We start from the raw sequence: 14,318 nt of genomic DNA, 5'->3' as shown, positions 1-14,318 counted from the left end.
TGTGATGAGTTTTAAAGTTTTTCCATTATATATGCCCACTGTTAGAGCACTCAGGAAATATTTACTAAACTCTAAAGCAAATTTACCATTTAGAGCATATTATATACACTGAATCAAAGAAATCACTACACATAAATTGAAAAATACTGAATCTCTGACCTGTTGCCCATTCATGAGTAATTAAGAAACTGATTTTTTAAAATGTAAGAGAAAAACGAGATAGTAGCACATCTTGCCACAAATCTCTGGTACATTATATAGGAAGGTGACAACCACACAAAAACAAGTCAAAAAGTATATGCATCATTATAGTACAAATATAAAAATCTTTCAAATAACTGAAAAAAACAAAACTTCCCTCTAAAACAAAGACTATCTCTTAAAATATCAAAACTGATTTGAATTATTTTTGCCAAGGATCACTTTGTGACTCTGGGCAAGTTACTTTAGTAAATGGGAATGAGATTGTTTAATGACACTGGCAACAGGTCCTGCTACAATGGAACAGACTCATCTGATTGCTCCTTTCCTTACCTTTTTCCCACGTTTTTCTTTATGACGTACATCCTTATTGCCTTGGTCCAAAGAAGGACCCAACTGTCTCACATCAGTGCCAGAGGCTTCCTTTAACTGGTCAGAGGAGTGCCTCATTCTTCCAGGGATTTGGAATTCGCTTTCTCCTTCAGCCCTATTCCAGTTGGCCTAGGAAGTCAAGGTTTCAGCTTAGCTCAAAATCTGCATTTTCTTAGATGACTTTCCTCCATGCTCTGGTACACCATGCTCTAATGATATACTTGCTCAAATGCCAACATTCAACAGTCTTTTCCCTATATTTCTGTAAACCATTCCCAAACCTCAAATCTTTGAGTTCTCTGGTTCATATTATATAGCCTACAGCAAATTTTAAAATATAAAATATAAACTTATAGCAGTGGTTGGTATAAGTTACCAACTTATTAAACTGCATTTAATCAGATGTAGTTACCTTTGAATTTAACTAAATAATAATAAGTTTAAGGAAACAACCTCACCTGTTGAGCTAAAAGGCAACTAACAAAATACATGTCCAGTTTAACTACTTTGCATTGCTGGAAGGCTGATGCTTTTTGTTTGTTTTTTACACTTAATACTAATGATATCTTGCTAGCATGGACTTGGCTGAATGTAAGCTCAAGAATAAAGGCAAGTGAAAATTGTAACTAGTAACTAACTTTCATTTACTGTGGAGTTCTGGGGCAAAAGAGTAAACTACAAATGGCATGCAACCAAAAACTAAAACTGAACAGAGAAAATAAGCATTTAACCTAAATGCCTATTTAATTTCCTCCCTAAAGCCTCGGAACACAATTCCAGCGAAGTGCCCCAGGCGTGAAGGGGCGACCTGCTCTCTCCAGGTCAGGGAGGACTGAGAAGACCATTTCCCTCAGCTCACACAGAGCCAGGGCCTGACCCAGAACACGACCAGACTCCTGCACGCTTCGGCGCCCCACGGCACACAGAGGCGCGCGCTTCTGTACGTACATAAGCGACGCAGCTTAAATCATCGCTAGCTATGCCAAAGCGCTGGCTTGTTGATCACCGGTTGTTCCTACAGCCTGTACAGAGGAACAAATCCTTCAAGACTCAACTCAAACCTATTTCATGAAACCATCGCTGACTTCCTTGCTGCACTCAGTATGTACTTTTACTTCAGCACCCACCAAGCTGTATGTACTGTGGTCATTCAACAGGCTGTAAGGTGCTTGAGGCACATGTGTGTGTCTTTTTAGTGTCCTAGTCTCACCCTCTCCAACCCACCATTTAACACACTATCTACCTGGTTAATGATGAATTCCATATAGCTGCTGATATAAAGAAAGAATAAAAGACTATTATGCTGTCAATCTCATTCAATCCAGACAACTGTCAATATTTATCATCAGAAATATTTTTCTCTTATCATACACTAGGATGGAAAAGAATACCAAAAGAAAGCTTCTCCATAACCTCCAGTTCAACTTCCTATGACTGAGAAGCATGTGAGCTGAGGAAACAGGCTAAACAAGGAGAGAAGACTCACAGGATGGTCTTGAAATCGTACTTTTCTCTTCATTTGTCCTTCATTACCATGCGAACAAAGATAATCCTCTCAATCAAAACCTGCTTCTTCAGAATGCCAATAATCATACTCCTAAATGCCCACCATGACCCATCTGCCAATGCTGACATAATCCCCGTGTAGACCCTCAGAGCCGTTCTCCAGCCAAGCAGCAACAGTAGTGGGGACAAGAGCTGACACTCCAGGACATCCCCAGGCTCGTGCCAGTGTAAGTGCTTTACATTAACAACTCTTCCCATCCTCACAACAACCCAGTGAGTAGATGTTTTATGGTCCCCATTTCATGAGGAAACTAAAGTAGAGAGAGGTTCAGGAACGTAACCAAGTTAAACAGCTATTAAGTGGACGAGTCAGAATTCAAATCCAAGCAGTTGGACCCCAGCACTCGTAATCTTAAGCAGTATTTGCAGAAAATCCCCCAACCTGTAGCTGTGAACACACAAGCAAATTACAGATTCAGTTTCCTCCATTGATCACATTAGAGCCTGCTACAATTTCTTTAAAAAGGACAAGTGTTTTATGTTAAAGTAGATTTTAATCCTAAAGATAATCACAGAATTTACCTGGAGCCGAAGGTCAGACATTTGTCTTAAAAGATCCTCAAAGAGTTCTCTGTCATCTTCAGGTAATTCAGATGACAAGACGACCCCCACAAAGCACCCTGATGCTTGTAACATTGTATCAGGAAACATGTAGGCTCCTGCAGTACATTTCAGAACTGGAGATCTATCAGGAACTAGAGGATATAACCAGTCACAAACCTGAAGATATTAGGGGGAAAATACAATTAATGGAACTATATTTTCACCTTGGTTTAAAAATTGTTATACCAGAAATAAACATTTCAAACATTTCAAGGTAAACATTTGGAAATGTATTTTATGAGGTTTTTATAGAACCATCAGGGTCAACAAAATCCCCAATGAAATTTAGCCATTTTACAAGTCTGATCTTGCTGCAAACCATTCATAAGAACCATGCTAAAAATTAAAACAATCTTAAAACTGGTAGCCTTAAATATTCCAGGGTTGACAAATGATTCTAACTTTAAATAACTGGTCAGAGAAAAGCTAGGTTTTCTTTATTATTCAAATTTAACATCTCTTTGTAACAATAAATAAATAATAAATACCAAATGGTTTTCAAGACTCTATGTGGTTACTAATTTAATCCTCACAACAATCCTATAAGGACCATCACTGGTAATGTCATTTCACAGACAAGAAAACGGAGGTACAGAAAGGTCAAGCTGCCCAGGGTAGACAGCTATAAATTGAGCAAGGATCTGAATACATGCAGTCTGGCACCAGAAAATAGTTTTTTATTCAGTCCAAGAGAACCAAGAGGACAGAGCTAAACCACCACTCAGTCATGCTCGTGGAGTCGCTATGTCTTGTGACGTCAGAGTTTAGACGCCAGGGCCGTCAGGTCGTCACACACGCAGGCTGAACTGCGCATGGTGGCTATCTAAATGCACAAGAGACCGCGTGTCTGTGGGAATTTCCAAATACATTCATAAACACCCAGAATCCAACTGACCCACCACCCGGGGCAGTCTTCCCATTTGAAGAAACCTGGGAGGCCAGTCTGCTTTCAAAACCTTATCTTGTGAGCAAGGGTCAAAGAACAGGAAAGACTCCCAAGGACGACGGGAAGTGCTGGTCCACTGCCCTCACCTCTGACCAACAGCGCACACGAGCAGGGCCTGGAGCATGCCAGCGACAGATTTAAAACAGATTTCAACAGGCTTAAAAACGACATCACAACTAGAACCAAGAGGAAACTTGTTTTTGAAGTCCTAGAATTCCAAAACTGTCTACTTAAAACCAAATTATCTTACTCTAATTTCCTAAATAGCCCAACAGTGACCTTCACTGCACAGGAAATCATATCTAATGCTATTTAGCTGTTTCGTCTGTGTGTTTAACGTTAAAGCACTCAGTAAACACACACGTAACGCCCACCTAGGACCCTGGACTCTAAGACCTGAGCACACACCAGTGAGAGCCCCAAAATACACGCAAATTAAATTTTGGGTGCAATTTTGATTTTCACTTAGGACCAAAAGGGAGGTATAAGAAAGATCACAAACAAAATAAAAACACTGTGACAGTACACAGCGTAAGGTCATTTGAATGTCTGAACAAGGTAACTAGGTTCTGACATGTGTTTATCTCAACTGTCAGCTGCAGGGGCCCCAAAGATCTTTCAAATTCCATTGCTACGATGCCACACCATCACCAGGTCAGCAGAAAGCTGCAACTTTCACAGCCCCATTCCCACTCCAATCAATAATCCCGCCCTTTTTAACCTCAAGGCTTCTTTCCTAAAATAACCTACAGGATTTATAATACCAATTTTCTTCCTGCCCAGTAACTAACTCTTCCTTTGCACAATGGACCAAAGTATTTCCTTCACACAACCCTTCTAAGTCTCTGTCTTTCAGCAACTTTCAAGTTGATTCCATGTAAAACTGCCTAAGAACTGAGAGTAGAGCATATGGAAAGAGAGCGAGAACACAGATAAACAGTGCTATAACTAAATCTCATCATCTGAACTCTGGACAGAAGCACTTGCTTTGCTTAACTACTGGTCTCTCTTCAACGCAAACCCCTTTGTATACCTAATGGACACTACAGAGTCCTCATTTTTAGAGCCCATCTCCCCATACCTACAGCCATCCTTTAAAAATGGGATTGTGTGTTCAGTGGACCATCACCTTCAGAACACTGCACTACCTCCACAGCAAGGCCCTGAATGAGCAGCAGCCTTTACTCTCCGACAGCGGCCTCTTGGTAAATTTGCCTGCTGGGACTACTAGAATTCCATCCTGAAATACCACCACGTCTCCACTTCTGGATCAGGCTTTTCACCTCCGCAAGATGAACACTTGGGGCCAGATCACTTTTGTTAATGAGGCTGTCCTCCTGGCACATTTAGCGGCATTCCTGGCCTCTGTCCTCTAGATGTCAGTGGCAGCACCCTGCCCCCAACTCTGCCCATCAGAACGGTCTCCAGACACTGCCAGATATGCCAGGGCGTGTGGTCCTTAGCTGAGAACCAGTGCTCCAGACGCTGGCTCCATCTCGCCCAGCTCAGCAACTCAGCTCCACATTGGTGGGAAGTTGGAGTTACACATCCACTCAAGTTACATAAATCACCTCTGGATATTAAAATTATTAGATTTTTCAGATAAAGAATTAAATATTTTAGGATGGACACTCTAATTTCCCTGTCATCACAAATGTAATACCAAAACAAGACCTTAAACTTTTTAAAAAAGGAAAAGGAAAGACTACAGAACATAAACAGATATTTAAGGCCCATAAATTCCATGCAATATATATACAAAGGAAGTAGAACTTACAACTTTTCTGCACATTATAAAAGCCAACAAATAAAAAGACGTATTCTATGTATACTGAAAATCATTTTTAGTTTCTTTTTTCAGCCTACCTGAAGAAACCCAGGAGGACGGTTCAGAACCGTATCGAGAGAATTATCCAAGAACCTCACAATGCGAAGATAACCAGGATATGAAGGTGCGCTAACCTCCCCTGCTGGGTTTACAAAAAAAATTTGTACTCCATTTGGTATCAAGATCAACTCATCGGCATCGAGCCCCAGGGTCTCAAGAGGAGGTGGCTGAGAATGGTTCCTGTAGAAGTTCTCCCCAACTGAGGAATATTCTCCCGAATCTGTCCCGTAGGACACAGTGTAGTGGCCCTCGGCGGCCTGAGGGGTGTAAGCAGGAGGCGCCTCTGCGGGGCAGCTGGGAGGTGGCCTGCCCAGAGGCGCCGGCCCAGGTGCCGACCCCACGCTGGCATCGGAGGTGCTTCCGTTTACTTCAGGGTGCTGAGGAGCAGAACTGAAGACCTGAGCTTCCGCTGGCTTGTCTGACATTTCTTTAGGAGGAAATTCTGGATATAATTTGGGCACCTCCTGAAGATCATTCTGTAGAGAAGTGGCGAGACCTTTCTCCAGAATCTCCAACCTGGCCCGCACGTTTTGTAGAGTTTCTTTCATCTTCTGCTGCATCTGTCTAGCAGACTCCCAGCCAGGCCCCGTGTGCTCGGGCTCTGCTGACGAAACGCTGATTCCTCTGAGCAGGTGTCCTATTCCTTGCTTATAGTAGTTTTTGGCTTCTTCCTTCTGACCTAACTCATCCGTATTCAATCCTTTATTAACAAATAAGAAGGCCTTCTTGTAGGCCTCTCTAATGATCTTAATTTCAGCAGCTTCTCCATTTTGTGGCTCTTGCTCCATTTCTGCAAAACAGTAAACATAATCTCTAATTACCTCCTTTAGTGGTTTACTTATTTATTAGCACCCCTGACACCCGAATACATTTCAAAAGGGCAGGAACTTTGTCTGTTTTGTCCACTACTACATTTCCCTGAGCCTGATCAGAAGGCATTTAATATATATTTGTTAAATGAATACTCTTTGTCCTAAACATCTTTTTAATTAAAGCAAACAAACAAAAAAACCCAGAAGATAAATCAGAATATACCTATTGAGGAACATCTTTTTTCAGCTTCTTATTAGTAATAAAATTGTTTGATGTCATACCAATCATGATTCATGTTTGGAAGCAGAGTTTCATTAATTCATTATAATATAAATCCAGGGTATATCCAGTTAATTAAAAATGAGGTTGACTCATACATTGGAAAGAATAGAAATGAGGAGAAAATCTTGATGATGCTTTAAAGTTAAATGACTTGCGTTTAAAGGTGGCAGTTACCCACGGGCAGCTAACACCATTCCCTCCACTAAAGTGACTGTAATATGGTTATTTAAAAAGCATAAGCATTTTTTATTGAGAAAAAGGCATGAACAACTATTTTACAAGAGAGGGTATTTGAAACACCGATAAGCATGTGAAAAAGGGTTCAACACCCTATTCTTCAGGAAAAAGCAAATAAAAAAATCCACAATAGGATGCCATTAGCACTTATCAGAGGGCTAGGATGTAAAAAAACTGACAAGCACTGGAGAAGACAACAGAACTGGAATTCTCATATTTTGCTGCAGGGGTAAATAATAATAAAGGCACTTTAGAAAGGCAATTTCTATGAAAGCTAAGCATTCACCCACTCTATGACCCAAAAATTCTACTAGTATGTATAGAACCAATGCATCACAAAAAATATGTACAGAAATGTTCCTAACAGCATTATTCACAAAAGTCAAAAACCTGAAACCTCCCAAATGCCTATCAACAGAATGGAGAGTGGTATATTCATACAATGCAGTAATGCACAGGAATTTAATGCAAAACAAAACCGATTCCTACAACATAAATGGAGCCTGCCAGCCTCGGAGCAAAAGGCGCCAGATCCGAGAGATGTCAGGCTGAGATCACGTGCTATGTGATTCTGTATAAGTGCAGTTGAGAAAAGGCAAAACTAGGCTCTGGATGACAGAAGTCAAAAGAGTGCTTACAGAGGGGACTTGGAAGGGACGAGGGCATCTTCTGGAGTGTGACAGTGTTTTCTACCTCCAGCCCGTGAGGTGAGGACTACATGGGTGTGCACATGTACAAAACTACTCAGCTGTAGATTCACAAATAGGGCACGGTCTGCCCTTCCCTTTATGCCATCCCTCAATAAAGCAGATAAATAACAAAGCCTTCAGCCCTCAGGACAAGGAGGGAGGGCGAAAAGTCAACAGCATTTCAGTACCAAGGAAGGAGGCAGATGAGGAGGAACCTGTGGTGCAGACAGGACAAAGCTGGAGCGGAAGCCTTGGGGGAAATCCAAGAAGCAGCACCATTTACATCACAAAGAACCTTCAAAAGGTGTGGGAATTGAAGGAATCCAATCTTTCTCTGGAAGAGTGAAGGTGGAGCTGAAAAAAAGGATTAGTTGAAAGCCTGTTTAAAGCTGAGACCCTCAGATCTCTCCTACACAAAGCAGCTAGGACAGGATCTCTCCTCACCCCTGAGAGAAGGCTGGATGCTTTCTTTCAGGAGAGAGTAAAGTGTTGGTAGACAGGGGACTACCAGGCACAATTCGGGTAAATACTAGATACAGGGAGATTAAATGAAAAATTACATACTGAACACTGAGATGCCCCAGCTTTCTCCTCGCTACTTGGTTCCTCAAGTTCTGGCCCAGGTATCTCTTCTCCAGAAGAGATGGGAAGTGTTTTCTCTGGGGAAACTGATCACCACCTAAAGGTAGGGGCGTTGAGAGCTCTCCAAGGACAACCACGCAGCCCACTCTCCCTTCAGAGGAACCGTGGTCGGCATGCCCACCCGAGGCTCCAGGCAGCTTTCTAGTGCCCCCGGCTTACAGCGCCAGAAAGCCAAGGATCTCAAGACACAGGAGAAGAGCGTCTAGTATGAAAGAAGAAAAAAGCAGCAACGCAATTTTGCTGAAATAGACACTATGCAGGGAGAAGAAAATGTCAATAAATACCTACCATTTATATTAACATAAAAAGAACTAACAGGATTGGTAAAAAGGAGACTTGGGTATTAAAAATAAAATTGTTTGAGTGAAAAACTCAACAGAGGGATCAAATGATGTTACAAAAATTATAGAAAATGCCCAGTAAGCAGAGCAAAGAGATGAAAAATTTGAAAAAGCTAATTAGAGGACTGATCTAAAAGACCTAATAGCTGAATAATAAAGATTCTAGAAACAGAGAATAAAGAAAATATAAGGGATGAAAGTGTTGAAGAAAACTAATTTAACGCACTTCCCAGAACCTGAAAACATGAATTCCCAGATTTTAAAAAGCACAATGTGGGGTAGGAAGGGGGATTTCTTCAAGAACTGAAAATAGAATATTTAATGTGTTTTTAAGTTTTGAGAAGCAATCTACCCAACTATGGGAAGATTGGGGGTTTAAGTAATGATAAATACAAGGAAAACTTGTATTGATTTACTCCAAGGAAGACAATACACTGAGCTAGAAAGAAAAAGTCATGACTTATGTACCACATGTCTCAGACATGATTAGTGTCATAATAATGTAAATAACAAATCACAATATAAGCGAAATTATGAAACAACCCTATTGAGAAGACAGGAAGATGAATGGAGAGAAAGCTTCTGTGTACATGTTGTACAATAAAAGCTAAAACCTCATCTTTCCTACTGGACATTAATGAATAATGCCTAAAACTGAAAAATCAAAAAGCATCAATGTAAGCATACTTTTTAGAGAGACGAAGAGAAAAAAACCAACTGGCTAAGAAAACTGAAACAAATTGCATGTGGGAGGAAGGGGTGAGGTCTGGGTGGTGGGACCTCTGCTTTTCATTCCTAGCCTTAAAAATACGTTAAACTCTTTATGTGTGTGGTAAAAAATATATAGTAAAAGATTAATCACTAACTTAAAATAACCTGAAGCTACAGAGCAGCACTGTCCAATAGAATTTTAATGCAAGCCACATATGTAATTTTAAATTTTCAAATAGCCACATTTAAAAAAGTAAAAACAGGTGAAATTAATTCCAGTAATAATTTTATTTATCCTAACACATCCAAAATATTACTCCAACAGGCAATGAATATAAAAATTGAGATATTTTAACTTTTTTGGGGGTAAAGTTTTCAAAATCCAGCATGAACTTTATACTTGAAGCATGCTTCAACTCCATTAGCGCCATTTCAGGAGTGCAATAGCCACTTGTGCCTGGTGGCTACCAGTACTGGACACTGGAAATGTAGAGTTTCTTTTTCTGTGATCACATTACAATTTATGACATGATTAGTTATATATTGTTTTCCTAGCAGTCTAAACTACAAAGGCATCACAGATGCTGATTTAGCTTCTGATAATAAGGGAACCATATCTTTTAATCTATCAGCCTTATCTTGCAGCTACTTTATGGTACTTAGCAGAATATATTCAGTCCCTAATTTAGAAAACCAACCTTCCTTACCCTACCCTAAAGCCCCCATCCACAGTACCAACCCCTTTCCCTGGAATCCTGTCCTGTCGTGTAGAATGCCTCACCTTTCCACAGGGCTCGCTCCCTATCTTCCCTCAGAAGCCATGGGATGTGCAGTCCAGTGCCCAAGGGGGCTGCGAGGTCAGAGAAGGTGGGTCTTGGCACCCATGTTTGCCACCTGCCACAGGACGCTGCTATCACCAGACTCCACTTAGAGAGTGTTAGGGCTGCTGGACCCCCTGCTATGCCTTCTCATTTCATCCTGATCACCATGTCTAGGGGCAGGACTACTGCTTCACAGAGAAGCAAACTGAGGCTTGGAGAAGATCAATGCCCAGATTCTGAAAGGCCCTGGAAACTTTCAAAGGAATGATTTTTACATTTTTAGATGGTTGTAAAGACAAAAGATTATGTAATGAAGACATGACGTGGCCTGTAAAGCCTAAAATATTTGCTATCTGGCCCTTGACGGAAAAATGTTTGATGGCCCCTGCCCTAGATTACAAGTTAAGAAGTCTGATTCCACGGAGAGTGGGTATAGTTCAGCGGGTGAGCACCTCCCATACGTGGGGTTCCAGATTCAATCCCCAGTACCCACTTAAAAAAAAAAAAAATCTGGTTCCAAAATTCATCCTCTAAATCAGGGTTTCTCAATATTGGCACAATTGACATTCGGGGCTGGATAATTCCTTGTGAAGGTCTGTCCTACTCATCTTGGGACATTTAGCAGCCCCCCTGGTCTACATCCACTAGACTAGACGCTCCCTCTCCAGCTGGGGCAACCAACAGTCTCCAGACATTGCCAAATGCCCTGGGGGAGGGGGGCCAACATGAGCTCCGCTTGAGAACTGAGCTCTAATGTCCTCCAAAATGGGGAAAGTCATGGGGACTTCTCGAGGGGAAGGCTTCCAGATCCCCTACTTCTGCTGGCAGCATTTAAACTGACCTGCCTGGGAATGTCCCTGCAGTGGAGTTATCAGCTGTTTCCTCCCCTAGGCCCCTTGCCCAATCCTCCCACTTCAGGACAGAGGTTCCTCTCACCAAGCAAGACCTGGTCTTCCTAAGGTACAACGCCCTGTGGAAAAGCCTCCCGAGACCCAAACAAAAGGTCAAAGCAGTTCCCACTATCTGCATCTCCTTAAGACAAACTCCCACTAAAGCTCTACTTTTCATACTTCATATAAAAGTCCATTATTTATGCTGTTCTGATCAACTGAATACTATTAATACTACTTGTAAAAGATAACCCCCTAAAAGAAAAATTCGACTCCTAGGAAAATTTTCAAACTTGTTTCAATTTATATGAATATTTTTATTAAAGATGTATGATAGACCAATAAAAAGCTTTTAAGCATAAAAATATTAAAATAATATTCTGCATGAGTAGAAATCAAAATACAATTTAAAGTAAAAAGAACTGTGTAGCGTATTTTTAAAATTGATGGTGATGGATATAAAATTGAAATAATAATATTCCTTCAGATAGTTAAAAGAATGATGTACAAATTTTATATTAAAATGTCAATATCTATACTATTTCTGTGGGAAATCCAATCCTCTGCAATTATTTAAAAAATGTAAAGTGTGCAAGAGGGGCCAGTTTTCAAAATTATGTTGGGGGTACTTGAGCAAATTAAGGGCACTCTTTTAAAACCATGGATTAAATGCACAATGCTCTCTGCCCTAAGCAGCCCTAAAGTATCTACCACTGCGTAAGTTCTATGCGCCTGGCATTCTCCTAAACTTTCTTTAATCCTCACACGGTTGGAGATTGGTATTATTTCTAACGTAGAAAGTTTTGCAGATATGGAGTAGCTTGCCCAAGGACAGAGCTGGTAAATGGAAGAGTCAGATTCCACAGTGGGTGGCTCAACAGATACTTGTCAGGAGAATGAGATGAAACGTTCTATTCCAAAGTGAATGCTCCTACTAACTTGCAGTGTTTTATGATAGAAAGGCTTAAACCTTAAAGGAAAGGTAATATTTTAAGGCAGAGGGAGTCCCTAAACTAGTTCAAAGCTTATTTTATGTACAGTGAGCTGAAAGATCTCCTAAATAACGTGTCACAGAAGAGGATGGGTGGGCTTCAGCGAAGGCAAGGTGGTATGTATGTGGCTGGGTGTGAGGGGGCACTTCCAGGGTAGGCAGCTGCTGGGAGGAGAGCCTGGGAATCCAGCAAGTGAACCACAGGTCTAATGGCCAATTCCAGGCTACTATCTATCTCCACATAGAGAGAAAAAGGGAACATCCTGTTTTTATTTTGTGACTGGGATTTGTTCGCTACAGTCTCGGCAGTCTCCGAGGAACGGGGACGGTTTAAGTAGTGATTCTCCTTTTTCTCATGCCTCTATCTCCAGGTACAAGTGCCCATCCAGTGCCTTAAAAGGATAAAACATGCAGGAAAAACGTCCGTGTTCAAATTACATGGTTTCATATGCTTTCACTGTTAAAGGTGAGAAGAGAAAAAAAATTTGAAATGTCAATCTGCAGTAATATGTAACACAGGCCCTGCCCCAGCATCAATTTTTAAAACGTACACCGAAACCTACACCGAAACCCGCTCCTCGGTATCAGGGGTGCGCTGATGGCCAAGCCTGCCCGCACTAAGGTGGACACCACCAGCGGCAGGCCCAGGGGCTCTTCCTGCCGCGGCACCGCCGCCCTGGAGGAGGAGCTGCGCGCCTGCCTGCGGGCAAGGGGCTCCTAGGAGCTGCGGGCACCCAGCCCGGGCTGCTGGGGCGAACTGCACAGTCACGGGGGCTTCAAATGCTCCCCGGGCGAGCACCACACTTCCAACAGACAAAGCCGCCAAGTCGCGCCTGTCATTTTACAGCAGGGGGTCAGAAAGCACCGCCGCCTCTTCTTTAGGAATCTTTAGGAACGTCCAAGGAAAAGCCGCCTGTCCTTTGGTTCCTGGGGCGGCAACGACGCTGACCCCAAACCCCCTAAACCAAAGCACAGCTCAGCGCCAGGGCGGAGCAGCTCTCGGGGGTGGGGGGCGCCGACTCCGCGCCATCGCGGGGGCTTTCCCGCAGGATCCCTGCCGACGGGCCGGCCCCCACGCCCCCCAGGGGCGCGCCGGGGAAGGTCGCCCCGCCGCCGGCCGGAGGTCCCGCAGCCCGCGGACACCCCGGCCGCGGCCCCACCTGTGCTTCGCGGACGCCCCACGTCGGCAGCGTCCCGCGGCCCTGATCCCGCGCGCTCCGTCGCCCGGCGCTCCCGGCGGCCCCCGCGCGCTCCCAGCGCCCGGCGCTCCCGGCGGCCCCCGCGCGCTCCCAGCGCCCGGCGCTCCCGGCGGCCCCCGCGCGCTCCCAGCGCCCGGCGCTCCCGGCGGTCCCCGCGCGCTCCCAGCGCTCGGCGCTCCCGGCGGCCCCCGCGCGCTCCCACCGCCCGGCGCTCCCGACGGCGCCGCGGGCTCTCGAAGCCTCAGGCCTGCGCCCCGAAGCGCGCACGTCACCGCCCGCGCAGCGTAGGGGCCGGGGGTCGCCGAAGCAGGCCCTCCCTCCCGGGGCGCTCTGACCCGCCTGCCCGACCCAGTTCTGTGAACCCTGACCTTCTAACGGGAGGTGGCGGGACGTAAGTCCGCTTCAACCCCGGAGTTCCCCGAAAACAACCTGCGGGCAGGAGCGGAGCGAGGGAGGGAGGGAGGGAGGCCCCGGAGAGTCACGAGCGCCAACGGCCCGGCGCCGACCCTCGCCCGGGCCTCCCGCGGCCACGTCGCCGCGCCTGCGCAGTCGCGCGCTTCGCGAGGGCGTCGGGGCAGTGGAGCCGCGGCCGCTTGAGGCGCGCAGGCGCCGCGCGGGAGGACGAAAGCCGGGGCGGTCCAACCCCTCGCGCGCGACCCCTCCAGGTTGACCTCCCCGGCGCGCGGGAGCAGCTGTGGACTGCGCTTGCGCTGGAAGCGCATCTCACGGGGCTGACCTGAGTCGGTGGGAGACCGGAGTACCCTAAAATTGTCAGAATACTTTCGAGTTTACACTGTTGGATCGGCTTGCGTAGGCATGACTTTAAAAAAAAAGACAGCTGTCAGATAGTGGCAGTCACATAATTCCAGATGAATTATTACCTCTCAATCAAAATCACTGACCGTGCCCCTGGGCTGGCTGCGGGGCAAGTAGTTCAAATTTAAAATCGGGGCCTTTGGTGGAATGAAAGGAGTGAAACCGATTGAGGGTATTCATTAGTACAGTGGTTTCGAAAGAATTTGCTCTTATAACGCGTAAGTATTCTGAAAAACTGTGACTGTGCGCCTTCTCCCACATTTTAAGATTGACAGATTTTTCATCTGGCTTAAATAATTGCGAGGGTTGT

At 44.4% G+C, this 14,318-nt stretch overlaps 1 protein-coding gene across 24 annotated transcripts in view; it reads right to left on the bottom strand.

Annotated features, from left to right (window-relative positions):
* SPART (spartin) overlaps window positions 1-13,874 on the bottom strand; it is a 37,812-nt gene extending 23,938 nt beyond the window's left edge. Inside the window, exons 1-7 of one of the 24 annotated variants that reach the window (XM_071208143.1) lie at window positions 13,561-13,739; window positions 10,073-12,450; window positions 8,162-8,441; window positions 7,786-7,951; window positions 5,555-6,366; window positions 2,662-2,859; window positions 535-702 (exon numbers count right to left, since the gene is read on the bottom strand). In XM_071208143.1, coding sequence (XP_071064244.1) covers window positions 535-702; window positions 2,662-2,859; window positions 5,555-6,366; window positions 7,786-7,876 — 1,269 coding nt within the window. In that variant the 5' untranslated portion in view covers window positions 7,877-7,951; window positions 8,162-8,441; window positions 10,073-12,450; window positions 13,561-13,739. Of the gene's footprint in view, window positions 1-534; window positions 703-2,661; window positions 2,860-5,554; window positions 6,367-7,546; window positions 7,952-8,161; window positions 8,442-10,072; window positions 12,451-13,153; window positions 13,253-13,560 lie in introns of those variants that run through there. The other 23 variants (XM_071208149.1, XM_058276942.2, XM_071208148.1 and 20 more) reach the window with 23 other exon arrangements.
* Between the last annotated feature and the right edge of the window lie 444 nt (window positions 13,875-14,318).

The sequence above is a fragment of the Dasypus novemcinctus genome, chromosome 15 (genome assembly GCF_030445035.2).
Source record: "Dasypus novemcinctus isolate mDasNov1 chromosome 15, mDasNov1.1.hap2, whole genome shotgun sequence".
Lineage (NCBI taxonomy): Eukaryota > Metazoa > Chordata > Mammalia > Cingulata > Dasypodidae > Dasypus > Dasypus novemcinctus.
The sequence above is the reverse complement of the archived record's forward strand: the minus strand, read 5'-3'. Positions and strand labels throughout refer to the sequence as shown.